Below are 21,646 nucleotides of genomic sequence, written 5' to 3' on the forward strand. Positions count from 1 at the left end.
GGTGGTACTGAAGCGGGTAGTGAAATATCGCTCTTAACCTTGGAGGGGGAGGCCGGCAGTTGGGGAGTGTGCACGCGTGTGTTATTTTATGGCTGGCATATGCTGCTGTTTTTTTTAATGGGCCCCCCTTGCGGCATCTGTTTTTATGGTGACGCGTGCGTGAGAGCATTATGAGAAGTGCTGGTGGGACTACCACCCTTTCTTTCTTTGGCCCCCCAGTGCCTGAGCTTGTTTCATCGTTTCCAGCTCGAGGGGGTGCGGTATCTGTGGAAACGGATTTGAATTTCAAGCCAATTTGTGGGTGAGGGGGGAGAGAATACACGGTGGGATAAGAGCCAAAGGCGTTTCGAGGAATGACTGTGGCGATGATGTCCGAAAACATTCAGCTGGGATTCATTTTCACAAGCCAGGTTGCATTTGTCCAATCTGGGCTGACGTTAAACGAGATCCTCCAGAGAAAAGCAGTAAATACAAAACATGTGATCATCATTTCTAGTCCTTTTCATTCTTTTTGAAAAAAGAAAAACATATTTTACCGATCAAAACTTTTTCACAAAAAGTTTATTCCTCAGAAGTTTGGTCCTTATAAATATGCAATATATACAAAATAATATTATAAAACATACAAAGAGCAAAGTTTCTTATTTAAATTAAACTCTGGAAATAATCACTTTAGAAAAACAAGAGTAGTTCTGTGGTTGTGAAATTTGTCTTAGACAGGCAGTGTTTGTGTTGCATAGAAAACACTTTCTATGCATACTTTCTCCAAATTGACTCCTTGAACCCTTTTTTTTGTAGTGCAAACAATCCAAGAGGAGACAAAAGGGCACAAATGAACCACACTTCCCACTTTTAAGGCTTCTAGTGAACTTGGGCTGCATGTCATCTTCATTCTTGCAGACGATGCTTCAGACATTCATTACTCTCAGTGTTTGTGACGTAGAATTGTGGCTCTCCACCCTAGGTCTTTTTGCATAGAAGGTGGCTGGAGCGCTTGGATGTTTTATTTGGGGAAGAAGTTGGGTTGGATTTTTCATAACGGCATCAAAAAAATCTCAGGCAACTTTCACTGATTGGTTGGCTGGTAAGAGTGATTATCACACAAGGCCAGGAAACGAGCGGCGGGAAAATCCACATTCACCTCCTATGGACAAGTCCAGGAGATAAGTTCATGTTCTTCCACTGCTCACACCTTGTTGCAGGCTTCTCAACATGTCCTTAAGTGTTCCAGAGTGCAGCAGTGGACATTAAAAACCCTCTGGTCTTTTCTCCTCGGCATTTGTAAACAATCCAGAATGTCGAATTCTGCCTCGATTTAGTGTCTTCTTTCCTACGCCGCTCACAGTTTTAAACCTGCAGTTGGGAAAATAAGAGGACCGTGTCAGTCACAACACAACACAACCTATCAAAGCAAGTGTTTTTAGTGTCTTCATTTCTGTCTGTCATCACACCGTGACTGTGGTTTGAATTTTCTGATGATTGCTTCGAGTGTCTGAATGATGCAGACTGACGATCTGATGTTGGTCACATATACTGTACAATCAGTCCCTCCAGGATTTTGCAATATTGTGATTGCACCAATTCATCCCAGCAAATTAAGTGCGGCCTCACAACTTTGTCAAAAGACTGCAACTTCCCGCACATTTTGACCAATCAGCCTAATTTTCGCCAATAGAATTTGTCTCTGAGCAGCGCTAAAATGTGAGCATAAATGAATGTTTAAGATGGACAAACAATTTTCAAGTGTAAAACAAACAGAATATGTCTGCAACTTGTGGATGACAGAGCAGACAGAAAACAATAAGGAAGCCTTTGGTGGGGTTTATTTCTGTAATTATAAATAATTTATACAATAATGATATAAAACATTATTGTTATAATAAATAATTAAAATACCACTGTATTTTGAGAATACGCTCAGGGTATGTTATTTTACTGCCATCTAGTGTTTACTTTGAAGTCTGTGGTAATAAACGAGTAAAACATCAATACAGAATTTGCTTTATTTTTGTTGAAATCCTGTGATTTCTTTTAGGTTAACGTTACGAGGAACACTTAAAACATTGATAACAAATTCATAAAATTACAAGTTAATAAAACAAGCCTTAAAACATCGCATTGTTTTTCTGAAAAAGCTGCCCTAAATTTAGGCATTATAGGCCGCAATTAATAACAAAAAAAAAGCCTGCAAAATCTCTTTACAATGTAAATGTCTTTACATTGAACCTATCCTCTTCAAGAGCCGTCGGCAGCAATCGTGCGGGGCCCTAAGACTGAATCCGGGTCATAGTTTAGTATCTGGGTCAGTGAAGCATCAATCTGTAGGTAACCCTGGGGAATATGGGAGTAAAGTGTTTTAAGGAGACAATCCGTTACTGGGATGGAGGAACCCTCCGGTTAATGGACAGCCCACCACACCGTGACAGAAAACATGTCAACTGCGATTAGAACTTAAATCTACGAGTCAAAGGTCCACCTGTTTATGCCTACATTGTTTGAACATTCAAACATTACTCAATGAGAATCAAAGCGGCATGTGCCAATAAAACAACACTGAAGAGAACCAAAAATCAGCCTCAATCAAAATCTAGTCTTACTCTTCTAGAAACTCTAGAGTTGCCAGAAATTCGGTTTTGGTACAATCTTGTTCACAAACAAATAAACAAAAGGTGAGGAGCTAAGAACAAAATGTTGCATGCGTAGTGTAGTGCAAGTAACGCAGACGCAAACAAGGAGTGTTGTGTTGTGACTTGTTGACACTATGTCACAGGGAGAACTTGTTTTTCTTTGTCATAGTTCTTTGTCCCGCCTATTTTTAGTATCTTTTCATAGGATAGAGGCGATCATCTGGGCAATTGCATACTTTCTAAACAGGGATTATGCTAACATGGCAGTTTTATCAGAACCCTACCACAAGATGTCTTCTATAAAATGTAGCAGACGTATTCTGTCTTGACCCCAACCAACTTCAGCAAGAGACACAGGCTTTAATGTCAAGCTAGAAGGGATGGGTCGCAAAAATCAGTTCCATAATGGCATCAATGCCGACGTAAACGGTAGTTCCCAGTCCGAAAAAGGAAGTAGACATCAATGCCTCATTTCGATGCTAAATAAATGCCAACTCAGCCACCTACAATGAGTGACTGACGGTGATATTGTGTAAGTACTAAGGCACATTTATTTTTATAAACATTTTTTTTTACTTTATTGTCAACCTTAACACGCCCACAGCAGCCCTAAGATACATGCACAGATCCTGGTCTCAGTAAGCAAAGTAAATTCACAAACCCCGGAATTGTGAGCATCAACATTGCCACACAAGCAAGTCGTTTTTTGCACATTTTCTGTGTTGTCTTTTGCTGCAATAATTCTGACAAATTGTTTTGGATTTAAATTGATATTTAAATGACTAGTCAGTTCAACTTAAACATCATCACATTTTGTCACAATAAAAAGGCCTTTTTTTTAACAAAGATTTGTATTTTTTCCATTTCTTAAGTACTATTTCGGCCACTGTTTCAAAAGTACTTATCTGGTGCTTAACATGTAAACGATACCCTTCTCTACCTGTTGTGCTATATATTTATTTGCAATTGACACGCTCAAAGAGATTACAATGGATGCTCACATGGCAGTTTTATCATAAAGAGAAAACAATAGAAGAGATGAGCAATAGAACATATGTTACCACTCTTCTCCCAACAGACTCAAGCTCTGCTTAATTCAGACCTATTTCAAACAGTTTCTTTCACCTATTTTCCTGCTAATTTGCCAGACAGTGCCATGGCTTACCTCGGTGGCTATGACGCACTCCCTCCTCTCCTCGGCTATGACAAATACCGACTGGTACATGGAGTCTCTGGAGGAGCATATCGTTGATATCCTACACTCTGGCTTTTCACTGCAGACACAAATCATACGGCTTTAACACAAACAGGAAATACATCCATTTATGTGTCAACCGTATACAAACAACAGTAGGAGTTGCATAATCCAGTAGGATTTTTCCTTACCTGCACACTCTACTCAAGGGTCTTTTCTCTTCTAAACACTTGTCATAAATACGACTTATGTCCTCTTGTGACCGCTCGTCCTTAAACTCCTTAGTTTTTGAGCTATAGGGGTCCAAGTGATAGTTTTTATGGATAAAGTTAGATTTTTCAGAGTCACAGTCCACCTCCAGGCTCATTTTCTGGTTGGTGTTTTTCAGCTGTGACGCCGTAATCAGGTTATCCCTCTGAGTGATGGACACGTTGTTCATGGTCTCTGTTTCGTCGCGCTGCCTTTGGGCCTGCCTGTGGATGTGCCTCAAGGCCAAGCCCACCATGCAAAGCAGGACCAGCAACGCCACCAGTCCCACAGCTAGAGAAACCGCCGCCCACTGGAAGCCGTCTTGAATATCTCCTACTTGTGAAGTCACGGCGGCGAAGAATTCGCAGCTTGGACCGGTGAAACCATGGAGGCAGACGCAGGTCCCTGGGGTCTTGCCGGACCCACCAACGCTAGTACAAACACCACCATTAAGGCAAGGATGAAGAGGGCATTCATTAAGGACTTTGTCGCAGTTGCGTCCGTTGTAGCCTTCAACACAGGCGCAAGTGTAGTCGTTGATTCGGTCTAGGCAGGTGCCGCCGTTGATGCATGGGTTGCCCGCACATTCGTTGATGTTGATCTCACAGTGCTGGCCAGTAAATCCTGCACGGCAGCTGCACATACGCATGCCACCATGGATCAGGCACTGACCACCTACAGGGGAAAGGAAGAGTCAGGTTAACAATTGTGAAGACACATGTTGGAAACGGGGGTACATAGGAGTCCCTTAAGGTATGGTTTAATGTGCCCCAGAACTAATTATTGGACTACTAAGTTTGTCTCATTTCTAAGATAAAAAAGATAAAGGTATGTTCCCAAGCAGGAGCTTTTGTGGGTACCACCCCAGTTACGCCCCTTTGGTGGTGTCCCTTTTTGGCAAGACTTGCTACAAGATGTAATAATAATAATAATGGATTAGATTTTTTATCGCGCTTTTCTATTGTTAGATACTCAAAGCGCTCACAGAGAAGTGGAAACCCATCATTCATTCACACCTGCTGGTGGTAAGCTACATTTGTAGCCACAGCTGCCCTGGGGTAGACTGACGGAAGCGAGGCTGCCAGTTTGCGCCTACGGCCCCTCCGACCACCACCTATCATTCATTCATCATTCATTCACCAGTGTGAGCGGCACCGGGGGCAAGGGTGAAGTGTCCTGCCCAAGGACACAACGGCAGCGATTTGGATGTCAATATGTGTGACTGTGTCCAGCTCAACATTGCCGTTGTAGCTTGTATGAATTTGATACTCATTAGGTTACGGCTCTTTAGTTCTTTCACACCAAATTCTACAATTAGAAATATATAAATTGTTACCATTGTTATAGATAATTCAAGGGAACTCATTTGATTATATCTAATTAGAGAGCATCCATGTAGTTTTGAGTTTTCCAAATTTTACAGCTTCAGTTCACACATCTGCATCAAATCAGCAGCATGGCTACAAAGCTGTGATTGTTCTCTGCACAAAAAACAATTCCACCCGAGTCAAACAAGATATTTGTCCTCAGCTTTCATCAACAACCGCTGTGAGCTGCTGTGACATTTACAAGCTTCAGCTCCGAGCCGTTGACTGTTTATACGGAGGACAATGGACACCCAGTTCCCAGAAATTCCTGTTGTTCCGCACAGCTTCCAGTCGCAGGAATCTGAGGAGGGAGGGGGATATCAGAAGGAGGAAGGTCGTACCATTAGCGCAGGGAAGCGACGTGCACTTGTCCACTCTCTTCTCGCAATTGAGTCCGGTGTAGCCGCGGGGACACTCGCACATGTAGCTCCGCCCGTTGTCTTTCTCCCAGCATTTGCCTCCGTGGAAGCAAGGCGAATCAGCGCACGTCAGTAGGCTGTGCTCGCAGTGCGAACCCTCGAAGCCCTCTTGACACGCGCACATGTAGCCGCTCTCCAGATTCTGGGGGGATACAGGTGAAACTTTAGACTTGGGACACATCCATAGAAACAAATTATGTAAACTTGTTCTTCCAGTGCAGAACATAATCTATTTGTTTGTTTTGGTAGCAGCACAGGTCACAGGTTTTGTTTGATATTACGGTCTGAAACTCGGTGGACTGGATTACTTCTTGATCATGGTCTAGAATTCTGTCATTGTCCCAACTTGGTGAAGGTCTGCCAGTGTTTTGTCTAGTTTTATGTTCTAGTTTGCCTAATGTAGGTTTTCCATCCATGTACAAATTGTGTTTTAGGTCACTGAAAAGTAACTTTCTGGCGTTAGTAAACTTGTGCGAAAGCAAGACCAGAAAAACCTTGAAATTACTTAACCACATTTTTTGTGAACTTGGGGCCTGATTTACTAAAAGTTTGCAAGTACTAAAACACGTGCAAACTTGATAGCACAGGCAAAGCTGATCTACTAAACATGTGCAAAGTGGATTGAGTCTGTTAAGTAAGCAGAATAAGTGAAAGCATCCATTTTGTGTCTCTGTCTTCATAAATATGAAAAATATATGCTGATCATCAAAACCCTCACAATACTGGGAGGAGACGATGCACATATATTTATTTAGCACGCTCAAAGTGATTTATCAACATTCATCACCGTTTTGCGAGCGCTATTTAGCCTTTTATGTATCACGTGTCAGAAGGACGTGCAAACTGACAGTTCCACACAGGGCTGCAGGATCAGTGCTTGCTGCAAAGACAGATGATGGACAGATGAGAATCCTCTGTTCCACGAGGATGTGTCAACATTTTGGACAGTCAGGAATAAAAAAAATTAGATGTATCGTCTATTCAGCAATTTCCTTTTATTATTTTGGTTGACTTATGGGGCTGATTAAAATGAGTTCATTTCAGTTTGGGTTTTGATGTCTGCTGACTTTAGGAAATATATTACGATAAAATACCTCTCCAACATGATAAAAAGTATATTATTGTGCATTTTCTTACGTTTGAGTCATTCGCACAAATGCGCTGGTGATGCGATCCAAAGCTGCGCACAGAATTAAGTGTCAGTGTGCATATGTTTCTGTTGTCTAGATTGCGATTAAAAAAAAGTGTTACAAATTATAGATGTGTGCTGCCGGTTCAACACATCGCACTCAGGAGCATGACAACATGAATGTACAGACAATGACTGTCTCCTTGGTAAAAGCCCTGCATGCACGCAAAATTCTCATTTAAATAAGGCAGTCTGCACCACTTTTCAATTGCACATGCCGTGTTAGTGGATCACATGAAACACACTTACCCACAGTACACACTATTTTATTTTTTGCACACGCTGTTTAGTGCGTGGTATTTGGATGTTAGTAAATAAGGCCCCTAGATGCTCTGTTGGGCAAGACACAACCCTTGGGTTGTGGTTAGGGCTTCGCATGGCAGCTCCCACCATCAGTGTGTGAATGTGTGTGTGAATGAGTGAAGGTGGAAATAGTGTCAAAGCGCTTTGAGTACCTTGAAGGTAAAAAAACACTGTACAAGTATAACCATAACCCATTCTTCAATACTTCAAAGCAAGGTGTCGTATCATGCAATTGTTTATCAATTGGAACAACTCTGTGTAGAGTTTGCCTTTTCTCCCCATTCTTGTTTTTCTATAGTCTATCTCCACCCACATTAGCAAAACATGTTTCTTAGTCTGCGGTGTGAATGGTAATTTGTCTACATGTGCCATCTGATTGACTGGTACACCCTATTTTAATTGTCCTGAGGGAACTCTCCTGAAGGAATCAATAAAGTACTATCTATCTATTCCAGGGTGTACCCTGTCACTCGCACAAAGTCAGCTGGGATAGGCACCAGCTTCCTCACGACCATAATGTAGTCAAGTAGTATAGAAAATAGAAGAATAGACAACTTCAGTTCTAGAAATGACTTTTTTCTGTCTTGATATAGCTTAAAATATGGTTAAGGGTTCAGGCACCACCGCCTGTTGTGTTATACAGTCGACAGCCTTGCAATGTTTTTTATTTTACACTTTGATGAAAAGAGAGCCTTTTGTGTGTAAACATGAATGAAAAGGACTTACTGTGCATATCGCTCCATTCCTGCAGGGGTTGCTGTCACACTCCTGCATCTCCAGCTCACAGTTGACCCCCGTGAACCCTGGCAGGCATGTGCACGTGTAGCTGCCCTGGCCTGTGTTCATACAGGTTGCACCGTTGACACAGGGATGGTGATGCGTGCAGAAATTTAAGTCTTGCAAAACAATAAGAAGGAGAGGGTTGAGTGTTTGTTTGCAGTTAGAAAGAAAGTTGTCCATCCTGAATACGTGCAATTAAGTGAGAGGACGCTAGAGGCGGAAATTTGACTAATGCACTTCCGGTAATCCAACTAATAAGATGGGGCTGGCAACATAAGGGGGGTCTTTAAAACTGCACTGTCCTTACCTTGGTCACACAATAAGCCACCCCAGCCCTCCTGACAGTTGCACTGCCATGGCAGCTGGCAGGTGCCGTGCTTGCAGGCTGGGTACTTCTTGCACTCGTCACAGAAGGTGCCCTGCCAGCCATCTCTGCACCTGTAGGGTGCAACAAAATGCACTCTGTCATACTCCAGTCTTTAATGTGCTTCTGTTATCTATTTGACTTTATGATTTGTTTTTCACAGCTGTGTGTTGAAAAGTCCACCAACCAGCTGACTCTCACTCACCAAAGCACTCGGTACACCTGCACAATCTAATACAAGCTGTACTAGATCACACTCAGTGGTGACTGCTTGATTTAACTACACAACAAGTTATACATCTGGGCTTCCAAAACTACGGCCCGCCAGCATCACATAATCAGGCCCGCGTGACGTTCCAAGTTAAAAATAAATAAATGATTTAATCTGTCCCATCCAGCCGCTCAGGTAAATCATATTGTTTATGTAGATGCCCAAATATACTTTACAGATTTAATTTATATTTAAGTATGGGATACTTCCCTTGTTGCCTTATTTGTTTTTGACTTTATTAAATGTTTGGATATATTTAGTTTTTGGTGCAGCCGAAGGGCTAGAAATAGGGATAGAAAGAAAAAGAAAAAAAGAGGGACATATATATATATATATATATATATATATATATATTGTCAAGTGATTATTTTTTTAATCAGATTAATCCCTCTCTTGAGCTGTGATTAATCATGATTAATCACAGGTTATTACTCTCTTGCATATTTAAAATTTGGTTATGAAAATATCCCAATATATGAACACAAATGCAATTTTGTTGTCAAAATGTAATCAAGAGCACATTTTGAAAGTATTTGCAATAATATCGCAAACAAGGTACAGATAGTAAACACACTCCTAAATGTGCAGTACGGTACTTAGATCTGCATTTACTCTTCCTTTAAAAAAGAAAAAGACACATCACAGAATGAAATGTGCATCCTCTAGATCAGGGGTGTCAAACGTACGGCCTGTAGGCCGGATCAAGTGCGAGAACAGGTTTTATCCAGCCTGCGAGATGAGTTTCCCAAGTATAAAAATTAACCTGAAATTTTGAATGAAACAGCTGTTCTAAATGTGTCCACTGGATGTTGCAATAGCAATTCCTTGTATCTTTGTAGATGATGCTACATATGTACAAAATAAACCACATGATGTTAGTACATCAGTCGAGGAAAATGATCAAACTACATAAATAACATACTGTAATTTGATTTTGATTTAATTTTTTTATCTTGACAGATTGAAAATTAACACCAATGAGTTGACTGATTAACATTATCACATTATTTATTCAGAAAATATAAATAACAACAAATAAAGAGAGAATACTATTTACTGCAACATGTAAGTGTAACAAAAACCCAACAACATTATGATTTGTACAATTTCAGAATGTGCTTGTTCTATTTTTAAACAAAGAAACCAATCTGAAGTTGTCTTTAATTTTAAGTTATCGTGCCATGATTTTACCAGTCCGGCCCACTTGGGAGTAGATTTTTCTCCATGTGGCCCCCCATCTAAAATGAGTTTGACACCCTGCTTTAGATGCAATAAAAATAAGCTGAGTCAATTACACATCTTGAATAGATTGTATTTTACACCCTGTCAGTTGTTTAAAATGGGTACAGTATATAGCAAGTTATGTATAAAGTGTCTGGCAGCTGAAGGAACTCTAATTCATATCCTGTGGGAAGATTAGTGATTAAAGAGTTGTGGTCTGTTGTGAGAATTGTCTTGGTTATCCGTTCTAGGCCACTGTGGGTCACATGAGGTGCGTCACCAGACCTGCTAATGTTAGCCAAGTTAGTATTTCCGTGTGTTAAACTGCAGGCGGCTGAGGGAGTCGTGTCTGAACAAGCTCAGCTTCCTCATTAACATGACACAATGTCACAGTTAAGGACTACACCCCTACAGTCGCCAAAGTTTGTGCCCCCAAAAACTCTTCATTTGCCGTATGAATGTGCTTATCACGCTTTCAAACATTACAAGACCTCTTGTATGCAGTTTGAAAGCAGCAGCCGAAGAAAAGAAAAACAAGTTCTATCGGAGTGTGTTGAAGTGAAATTGGCCGCCTCTCTTCACTCATCTAAGAACGTTGTGACAATAGGCGCCGACTTCCGGGATTATGTGCGGTCATTACAAAGGGTGTGATTATTTTTGATTTATTTATTTTAATAAGGCGATCATTTTTTGTATTAATCACATGCTGTATACACATACTGTGTGTGTGTGTATATATATATATATATATATATATATATATATATATATGTATATTAGCTGCTTGCTTGTAAGCCGCGGGACTAAAATTGATACAAGAGGGGATCAGTGTTTGTGATTAAGCATTAATCGGCAATTGCAATCACATACTTTTTCAAAATAATTGTTCAATACTGATCGGTGGCTGATCAATCGGCACATTCCTAGTTTTATTACAGTATACTTGTGTTAACAGCACATTGGCTAACATAACTGCACCCATACATTCAGTAAATCACTCATAACACATGTATTCATTACTAACAGCTACAAGTTTAGCGTTCTTTGCAGTTGACTTGAGTTTTGTGTAACTTGGCTGTTTCTTTCCGAAATATGTATCTCTGACAAAGAAAATACACCAAAAACTAAACATTCACTGCAGAGGATGCTGGTTCCCAGGGGGTTTTGAACAGGTGACACTGGTATGCCTCAATTCCCAATTTACATTTCTCATTAGAAGATCAGATGCTATTATGGTCTGCAGAACTTTACTATGCTGAGTGTGTGGAGACGTGGGAGCGGCTTAATGATGATGATGACGATGCTGCCCTGGCATTCGAAAAGGTTTTAACCTCATTCTGTTGGGTGATGATGGATTTGTGTGTCTCAAAAAGAGGGCAAAAATATGATACAGCTAAGAATTTGTCAGGCGTCCAGTGACAGGAGGCAGAGTATTCACTGACGTTCTTTTTATTATAATGGGGGCGCAGAAGCAGATTACATAACCTTTCTGTACACTGTAAACACAACAACCGTATTTTTTTTAAAAACAGGCAAATCAGTCGCCAAAATTTTCAGGTAAAAAAAATAGTGGTACCGTTTTTCAATTTAGAGTAATTCTGTGAAAAACCACCATAAATCTTACAATAAAATTCTGGCGACTCAGGTGACTCTCTTTTTTTTACCGTAAAATGTACAGTTTTTTTTACAGTATTATTCACTGTAAAGATAATTAGGACATAAGACATGAGGTACACCTACACTTTAGGACAGGGGTGTCCAAAGGTATTTTTTATATGGCCGAAGACACATTCTAAGTATGCTGTGACAAAAAAACCCCCATAAAAGATGGAATAAAAGAGCAAACAGTTGTAATGTAATGAGAAAATATTGAAATGTTGACGCTAATCACACAGAACTGACAATGTACATATTGTATTGGTTTTGAAAGTGAAAACTATCAAAATGGCCCAGCATCATTTGATTCCAAAGTCTGCGGCCCTCAGTGGAAAAAGATTGGATAAACGATAACCACGTGCGGACAAAATCAAGAATGTGGGGGGCTACTTGGTTTAGTAACCACGCTAATCCCAGTCCAATGTAGGTCAAAATATGTAAAGCGCTGCAATATACATTTCAAGAAGAAAAACAGCCTACAGCTCAGATGTGTGTAATAGTAAAAAGCATCGTTTAAATATTCTTTAAATATGCCTCGGGGTAATGAAAAAAAATGAGTAGTGTGCTGCAAATGGCCGCCAGACCACACTTTATTTAAGTCAGTTACATATTCTGCATCATAATGTTTTTGAAAGTGGTGATTGTTTTGTTCCTAAATAAGGAGTAATAACATTTGGATGCTTTGCTCATTAGATTGTGTGGGTGCACGGTACTTAATAATATGACCTGTTTACTTACACACACTCGCCAGGCTTGGAGCAGTTGCCGTTCCTCTCGGTGCAGCCTTCCAGACAGATCGCTGCAGGGCAAATAAATGAAATAATCCGTCAAAATGCATCTCTTATTGCATGCGAAATATCTCAAGAGCAAATTTTGAATGGCTAAGGGTGTTGTCTTTATAAATAACGCAGCAGGATTCTTTCCTGCATCAAACTGAGGCCTCACTTTTCCACTCCAACACGGGGGTGTTGTTTGTGCTGGTGAATTCAAACATTACAGCAGCGGCTGACGGTAACGCAGCCAGTTTAGCCCGCAACAGATGCTCGCTCTCAATAGCAGACAGCTGTCACTATTGTTGTTTTTGTCGCTCCTGCCGCCATATTTGCAGCTGCTGCTGCTAGCACCACGCACGCACATGCTCACTCTGCGGCGCGTGGCGGGATAATAGCAGCGTGATTAACCTTGGCGTGTGCGGCACACGCGCAAGCTCTTAGCAATGCGCGTGCACCCAACCCCCGCCACTTCCCAGGGATTGGGTTACAGTGCACGAGCGGTCCAGTATTGTGGTAAATAATGCAGTAGTATCAGGTAAAAGCACACCTGTCCTTGCCAAATGTCCAACACACGCAAAAGCTTGGAACCTCCAACTGCTCTCATTCAAACTTTTTACTCATGTATGTATGTATGTATGCTCCAGTCACTCCTGAAGGATGATTCTCATAATTGCAGCATATGTTTGGAATTTTGCTCGAAATAGAGTCAAGTTCATTTCTCTTTGACCACTAAATAGCATGGATGACAGACCTATTGTCGCCCGTGGCGTGCGTATATCCAACACATGGTAGTGATTACTCTCTGGGCACCACTCTTTGATTAATTTGATGCTGTAGAAAAAGGGGGGACCCTCAAGAGTAGTGTTGGGGGTGGTTGACAAATGGCATCGGGCCTCCAGGTTTTCCCGTTCCCTCCTTTTTGGGTGCGACGGCCTAAATATAACTACGGACAACAGAAAGTAAAAAGAAAAAAATATACCCTTTTTGTGACCTGAATACAAAAAGATTTCGGTAATGATAAGTTGTATTTATAAACTTCTTTACTTCCGATACGATATCTATATTGGAGCTTTGAGTGTTTGCCGATATTGATCTGATATGATATCAACAAGAATACACACTTATATTTTTTTGTAGTGTGAAATGTTAGAAAAGTTTTGATCAAGTTAAATTAGTCAAACAGAATAATGGTAGATATGAACATCCATCCATCCATCCATTTTCTACCGCTTATTCCCTTTGGGGTCGCTGGAGCCTATCTCAGCTACAATCGGGCGGAAGGCGGGGTACACCCTGGACAAGTCGCCACCTCAACACTAACCTATTTATTATTAACCATCTGCAATGGACTAGTGCTGTCTTTAATTTGAAGGTGATTGGCCACAATAATTCATGATGCAGTTAATTGAATGATGCGGACAGGTTTGTTACTGGACACTTTCTAAAACGCTTCTGCCTTGGACACTTTGTATATGTAAGTAATATGCAACTATAATTATTGTATTATTTTTTATATTGACAAAAGTGCTGTTTTAGACTGCAATATTGTTCAATTAAGGACACTGATTACGTATGTCGAGCTCCTAGTAGTCTGTAGCCTGCACATTTGCTTTTTGTAAATGACGTGACTAAAATACAAGAAAAGACCAACCTTGTTTGCTTATTGGATGTAGTATTGTTGTTCCCTTGCCACTTCGCAGTTCACATACTGCGGTCACAATGCATCGTGGATTTTAAAATAAGGGTCACTCAAAAAATCTTTGAATGAATCTGTTAATTAAAATGTTTCTTTTTTTTCAGGGTATACAGGTGGAATTTGTGCATTAAATATTGGAAAAATATTCTTCCCCAACATGTCTTGTTAAACCAAGTAAAATACATCTCGCATCGAAGACTATTTCTCCAACAAGTCATACACTGCAGTGCAAGCTCATTTTTGGAGACAGCATAACATATGCAAGTTTGCCTTTTATAACGCAGAGTGACCACTTGGAGTATATTTTGTCTGGAATTTTATGCAAAATGACAAAGATAACTGGAATTTGGGTGATGATAATACACACACTGAAGTTTAAATTCAGCAAATTTCAAGAGATTTGTAGGAGTAAATGCATTTTTCATGGGTTCTGGTTTTTGGGGTCACTATGTAACATTGAGTATATTGAGAGTTGAGTACCCATTGAAGTTTTCATGTTGAATTGACGGAGCTGTTAGAGTGTATGAAATGTTTTAAGAGCATAGGAAGTATTTACAAGAGTGTGTGATAGATGTGTAGAGAGTTTGTAAATACATTGCATGCATATATTATTCATATAATATCATTCAAATAAATACCGTCCCTACTTTGCGGCAATTCAACACCCGCGATAATAGAGGGAATGCTGCAATCACAAAATAATTAAACCAAGTTTTCTACAAAATAAAGTTTGTAGAAAACTGCAAAAAGGTGTTTGTTGCAGAAATAACGCATGTAAAAGTCCATTTGCAGTCATCATATCTGCAATTAAAGATAAGACTGAGGTAAAATACAAACAATTCCTAGATGAGATCATTCAAAAAGACTGACCCGGGGTCACAAAGTAAAGGACAACTCTAAACTCACTTTGACTTTCCACTAGCACAAGTCCACGATAACACCAAGAAAACAAAGGTAACAAAAGTACCAGTAGAAAAGTACTCGCTGATCGCTTACGTTCTTCACAGTATTTCCCCTTCCACCCAGGCAGACAGGTGAGTTGTCCATCTCTTGTGCAGGTGTAATGTCCGAATCGGTCGTCCCTGGGCGTGCATTTCTTAGAGCAGCTCTCCCCGTAGTAGCTGTCGTTGCAGACGAAGCGGTAGGAATACCTCAGCTCCGTCTGCTCGGCCATCTGCGTGTCCTGAGACCAGTCGGTGCTGACGCTCAGTTGTCTTTGGATCGCGAAAATGCTGATTAACAAGTCCTGGTTGTCGCTGTCTGAAAATGGAAAAGGGGTTGGAATGAGTTGTGGTTCTGTTAGAGACATCATTTTGAGGGTAAGTTAGTTGTTTTTTGACTCTTTAACAGTTTCTACCTTTGTTACAGAACCACAACAATACAAAAAAACGTGCAAATTATTGTACCCTTAAAAAGTACAATGAATTAAAAAATAGTACAACAAAGCTATTCAACTTGCAATCTGGGGGCAAAGTTTAGCCCAGCAATGACACCATACCGGCCCACGGGTTCAGTTTAAAACTTGAGAGACAAACATTTTTGCAGCAAATTCCTAAAAACACGAGTGGTCTTGTCGTATAGAGGAACTTGGTGCACGGTAAACACATTGGCAGATCTTTGCATTGACATTTAGCCTTGCTAGCAAACCGAAGAAAACACTGGGGGCCAAACTTGTGTTTTGCACAAATGAGGAGTTCCTCAAGGTAGTACCCCTTTCAGTCCTCTCCTTGTTAGCAGTTACATTTGTTTCCGTAATGTGATTTATGTAGCGAAGGTGTTGCTGTAGCTTGTTTACTTCAGTCAGAAGTTATTTGTTCAACTTCTTTAGTTATATTAGTAGTGTTCCTCAAAGTTCCATTTTAGGTTCTTTCCTTTTCATTATTTGGCTATTCAACTGGTAGCCCACCAGTTCACTTCAAAACTTGTGAGAGACTCACATTTTTTGCAGCAGATTGCCAAAATGCTGTCATACAAATGATCTTTGACTATATTTTTTTGCAAAAGGTCCTTAAAACAGCAGAGTGCTCCTGTAAATAGAGCAAAATCAAATGTCTACTGTAGAAGACGCTAGTTCTCCTTTATATTAAAAATGTTTGAAAAAATACTGAAGGGAGAAGTCCAGACCCCGGTCCTTAGCTTTCTGCTAATGTGGCCCCCAGAACAATGTAGTTGCCTTTCCCTGCAGTACAATGATTGTACCCTTAAAAGTATACAATCATAGTACAATTATTGAAATCGGTGTACCCCTTACAGGTACAACGATTTCAATAATTGTACAATGATTAAAGGTACAATGATTTCCTTACTTCCCATGTGAGCGTATCATAAATTGTGGGACTTTCAAACGTCACCTCATTCCACTTGACTAATCTGCCCAGTGGCAAGCTGCATCCCTTATCACATCCTATACAGCCCAGATGAAAGATAAACTCAGGTTTAAATTTCCTCTTTCTTTTCCGTCGGCAAAAACATTCCCAGGCCCTAGTCCCGTCTTCCAAAAGGGCGGAACAGAGTAAGGTGTAAAATGCAGGAAGATGCAGTCAGGGCTTCTTGGCAGCCTCTGCGTATTCTCACCAAAGCCCACGACTCGTTCCCACGCCAAAAATAAACCGCAGGAAGTTCAATTGTGTTTAGCACAAGAATGAAGAAGGTGTCTATGAGTTCACAACAAAAAGCTGAAATAGGTGTCCGCATGTGTGAAAAGTAAGGAGAAGATTCCAAAAAGTGTTCATTAACTCTTCAATATCTGCTTTTAGTGGTTTCAAACTAATTACAACTAAAAAAGGCTAAACTTGACTTTTTAGAAGATGGAATCCTTCTTTAGAAAGTGTCAGCGCGCATCCAGAGCTCCCTCTTGTGGCCAAAGTTAAGCACTGCACTTACCTACAGGTAGATTTCCATGAGCAGAGTGCCAGGCTTCAATGATTAAAGAAAACGAGCCCTAAAGAGAGAAACAAAGACAGGTTTTTTTTGTACCTCATAATAAAACAATCATTTTTGTCAATAATTAGTTTATTATAATTCCAAGGCTTCTGGGTGCAATGAATAACACCCAGTTGGATGATAAGAACCAAAATAAAGCCTACAAAAAGTAATTAAAGTCAGTCCTCTTACCGGCCATCCAAAGTTGAATGGGATCTGGATGGGACCAGGGGGTGTGCCACTGAAGGAGTTGGAGCCCAGCACTGCAGTCCTGGTACTCCCAAAAATGCAGTCCCCTGGCGAGACCACAGCCTGGTAGTTCTTCAGACAAATCCTAAAATAAGTCCTGCAGCTGGTGGGCTTGCACGCTTTGCCATTGGCCAGCAGACCCTTGTGGTTCTTAAAATCATGGAGGTGCAGCTCAAAAACACCCGAGGCAAAAACCTACAAGATATAGATATAGAAAATGTTATTTAAAAAAAAAAAAATAGTAAAGAAGCTCAGTCCTTTCTTTCAATCATACCTGTACTATGATGCTGAATGCAAAGGTGAAGGTGACCCAAGCTGCCATCCTTCTGCAGCCAATATGACACCTGCCCCCCACAAAATTTTATTCCAAAGGTCAAATAAAATGAATTGAAATATAAAAAGAGAATAAATCCTTCAAAATTCACACTCCTGCAGCTCCTGATGTCTCAAAAGTTATCCAAATGTGACAAAATATCCAAGCAGCTCGGCCCCCTCCGCCTCCTGCAGCCCCCCCTCGCATGGCACTGTACTCCACAGGCGTGCACGTCTCCGCTGCAGCGTGTACGCGCGGCGTCTTGTTGTAGTTTTTTTTTCCCCTCCCAAAATATTACTGGAGTCCACGTTGTGTCCACGGAGCTCTCCTCTTTAATGGGAGCCACGGCGGGCGGCCCCCCTTATTTATAGACTCGCACCAGGCAACTCATTACGTCAACTGCCAATCACCACAGCCCAGGACCACGCCCACTGGACGTTTTTTTGTCTCTTACATATTCAGCCGCCTCCTTCCTTGTGAACCCAACAGCAAATATGCTCATTAAATATGTGCACACTGCGTCATTTATTATCTGCAGACTTCTTTTTTTTTGTTTCTTATGCGCAAAGTTATGGTTTTAAATTTGGTTATCTTTAAGGTTTTAGTTTATTTCGAACATGCATACAGTTTCAATATGGTACAACACATATTTCCAATTAAATTCTCATTACACGCCTATTTAATCAGAACACTTTTCCATTTCACAGCAATTTCTTACACATTTTTTTGTTCACTTCCGCCGCTCACACACAAATTGAATAAATAACCGAATACATAAGATTGGTGGACGTAGACTGTTATAAAAATTATTGACTTTTTTCTATAATAATACAAACATTAGATTTAGAGAAAAAACTAACTGATTGAATGCATAAAAATGCATGCAATATTTCTTGAAGTACCGGTAAATATATTGCATTTGTTGTTTTCAATTTAATCAATCAAGTACATTTATGATTATGTCACGGCCAGGGCGCATTGGAATGCGCCCTCATCCTGGCACTCTGCTGGTCGCACCTCGGGACACGCCCACGGCCGCGCACATCCAGGGACGCACCACACGCGTCTCCGCCCTGCAGCAGCCGCCGGCTGCAATCATTCACCGGCAATCAGCACACCTGCCTGTAATGAAGGAGCTGCCTTCATAAGCCTGCACAACCTGGCATGCCGGGCCGTAATATAGTCTTCTGTATCGTAAGCCGATACTCAGCTTTATACTCTCTCTCTGTCCTGATCTCTCCGCATTCCCCCCTGTGTTTCATTGTTCTTCCTTGTCTTTCCAGCATCTGCCCTTGTTCCTGTGTTGGCGAGCTGTGCGTCTCGTCACCTTTTTGTCCCCTTGGTTCAGGGACTGCCCTTTTTTTTGATTCCCGACCCCCTCGCATGGACTCGGACTCTGACGCTTCTCTCTCGCTCGGATCACCTGCCTGTCCCATGGACTTCCGTGTTCCTTCGCTCTCGTTCAACATTTACGGTAACACTCAACAGCTAATCTACACACATAGTCTTACACCATACACTCTTGGATTTTGTCACACTCCATTTCCTTAGTTTATATTATATTGTTTGATTATTATTTATATATGGTGAATATATATAATAAATCATTGAACATTACAGCACTCTGGTGTCAGTTGCCGTCATCTCCCTCAGCAAACCATAACATCACAACAAATGTGTTGTTATGACAAATTCAATCCCACAATAAATTGGCTATCAAATTTGCTAATTTACAGCATAAACGTATATAGACATACATACCTACACACACATATATATATATATATATATATATATATATATATATATATATATATATATATATATATATATATATATATATATATATATATATATATACATATAGATATATATATATATATATATATATATATATATATATATATATATATATATATATATATGTATATATACATATATATAGATATATTAATATGTATGTATATATATATATATATATATATACATTTATATATATATATATATATATATATACATATACTTTTAACTACCATGTGTTTACATATATACATATTATTACATATATGTGTATATATACATACACATACATATATGTATATGTAGTTATGAATATATATATATATATATAATTTTAGCTACCATGTGTTTACATCTGTACATATTATTACATATACACTGTATATGTATACATACACACACATACATATATGTATTTGTAGTTATATATATATTTATATATATGTATGTATATGTATATATATATATGTATGTATGTATATATATACATACATATATATATATATATATGTGTATGCATATATATATATATATATATATATATATACATATATATATACATATAATTTTAGCTACCATTACTTGTTGCCCTTTTTTCATCTTTATAGCTTGCTACTTTCTGTATTTCCAGGAGAGATAAGTCATAAAGATCATTTTTACCTGATTAGTCATAGGACAATAATGCATTTTAAAGAACAAAAAACAATAACACTGTATGAATATAAGGTGTCAACAGGGTTTTATGAGTTTGCAATATCTATATGTCCATGCAGTTGACATTGATAATAATAAGTATGGGTTTGTTGCATTTACTGTACAGTTCGACCTGACTCATATTCATTATCATCATAATAATAAGGAATGTGTGCAGGTGTATAATCCTGTGTTGTTTATTCCCCTCTTTGATGGCGTGTGGATACCTTGTTTAGGGCGTGACACAGTTTAACAGCAGCCTCCCTCCCTTCATCCCTCCCGCTGACCCTCCCTCCCCATTGTTGAGGCGCGTGTCCCCGCTCTCGCCTTCATGCGGGTGCACAGTGTGCCGGCACATCACTATTCAGCTGTATGCAAATGAGCTCACATACACGCACAACCACACTCAAACACACACGCACACGCACACACATACACACACACATACATGCACCCAGCCCTTGCTTTATTCTACAATCTACCTTATTTAGGTTTCAATCAATCAATCAATCAAAATGTATTTATCTATATACAACTTAATCACAAGTGCCACAAACCACACCGACATTCTCGGTCTTGAACCCGCATCCGGGCAAGAAAAAAATCAAGCCAACGGGAACAATGAGAAACCTTAGTATGGACCGCAGATGTGGGGACCCCGCCAATAGACGTCGAGTGGGTACGGTTCATAATGTGAGAGTCCAGTCCATAGGGAGGCCATAGGGATCCTCTTGCTTGTAGACAAGTCAGCAGTGCAGAGACGTCACCAACTGTTGCATAGAAGAGTGGTCCACCCAGGGTCCCGACTTGGAACAGCTAGCGCCCCCTCCATTGAAACTGATCCATGGCCACCTGATAAGGAGAGGGGGCCAGAGCAGAAAAGAGAAGCGGCAGGTCAACTGTTTTAAAAAGGGGTCTATTTAAAGGCTAGAGTATATATGCGTTTTAAGATGGGACCTAAATGCTCCTACTGAGGTAGCATTACTATATGTTACCAGCAGAGGTGGGTAGTAACGCGCTACATTTACTCCGTTACATCTACTTGAGTAACTTTTGGGATAAATTGTACTTCTAAGAGTAGTTTTAATGCAACATACTTTTACTTTTACTTTAGTATATTTATAGAGAAGAAACGCTACTTTTACTCCGCTACTTTTATCTACATTCAGCTCGCTACTCGCTACTAATTTTTATCGATCTGTTAATGCACGCTTTGTTTGTTTTGGTCTGTCAGACAGACCTTCATAGTGCCTGCGTTTCAACAAATACAGTCACTGGTGACGTTCACTCCGTTCCACCAATCAGAAGCAGTCACTGGTGACGTTGGACCAATCAAACAGAGCCAGGTGGTCACATGACCTGACTTAAACAAGTTGAAAAACTTATTGGGGTGTTACCATTTAGTGGTCAATTGTACGGAATATATACTGTACTGTGCAATCTACTAATAAAAGTTCCAATCAATCAATCAAAAGTGTGAAGGAAAAAAGACCATTTTTTATTTCAACCGTACACCCCGTCAAAAGCCTAAAGACTGACTGCACAGTTCCTGTCTTCAC

At 40.1% G+C, this 21,646-nt stretch overlaps 1 protein-coding gene across 1 annotated transcript; it reads right to left on the reverse strand.

Annotated features, from left to right (window-relative positions):
- Positions 1-559: 559 nt before the first annotated feature.
- Positions 560-17,960, reverse strand: dll4 (delta-like 4 (Drosophila)). Its single transcript, XM_061929487.1, has 11 exons — positions 17,556-17,960; positions 17,225-17,476; positions 16,994-17,051; positions 15,107-15,370; positions 12,380-12,440; positions 8,437-8,567; positions 8,076-8,245; positions 5,780-5,999; positions 4,014-4,746; positions 3,793-3,901; positions 560-1,353 (listed from the first exon to the last, which is right to left on the reverse strand). The coding sequence occupies exons 1-11, from the start codon at positions 17,601-17,603 to the stop codon at positions 1,348-1,350; spliced, it is 2,052 nt and encodes a 683-aa protein (XP_061785471.1). The 5' UTR covers positions 17,604-17,960; the 3' UTR covers positions 560-1,347.
- Between the last annotated feature and the right edge of the window lie 3,686 nt (positions 17,961-21,646).

Source organism: Nerophis lumbriciformis, linkage group LG34, assembly GCF_033978685.3.
Source record: "Nerophis lumbriciformis linkage group LG34, RoL_Nlum_v2.1, whole genome shotgun sequence".
NCBI classification, from domain to species: domain Eukaryota; kingdom Metazoa; phylum Chordata; class Actinopteri; order Syngnathiformes; family Syngnathidae; genus Nerophis; species Nerophis lumbriciformis.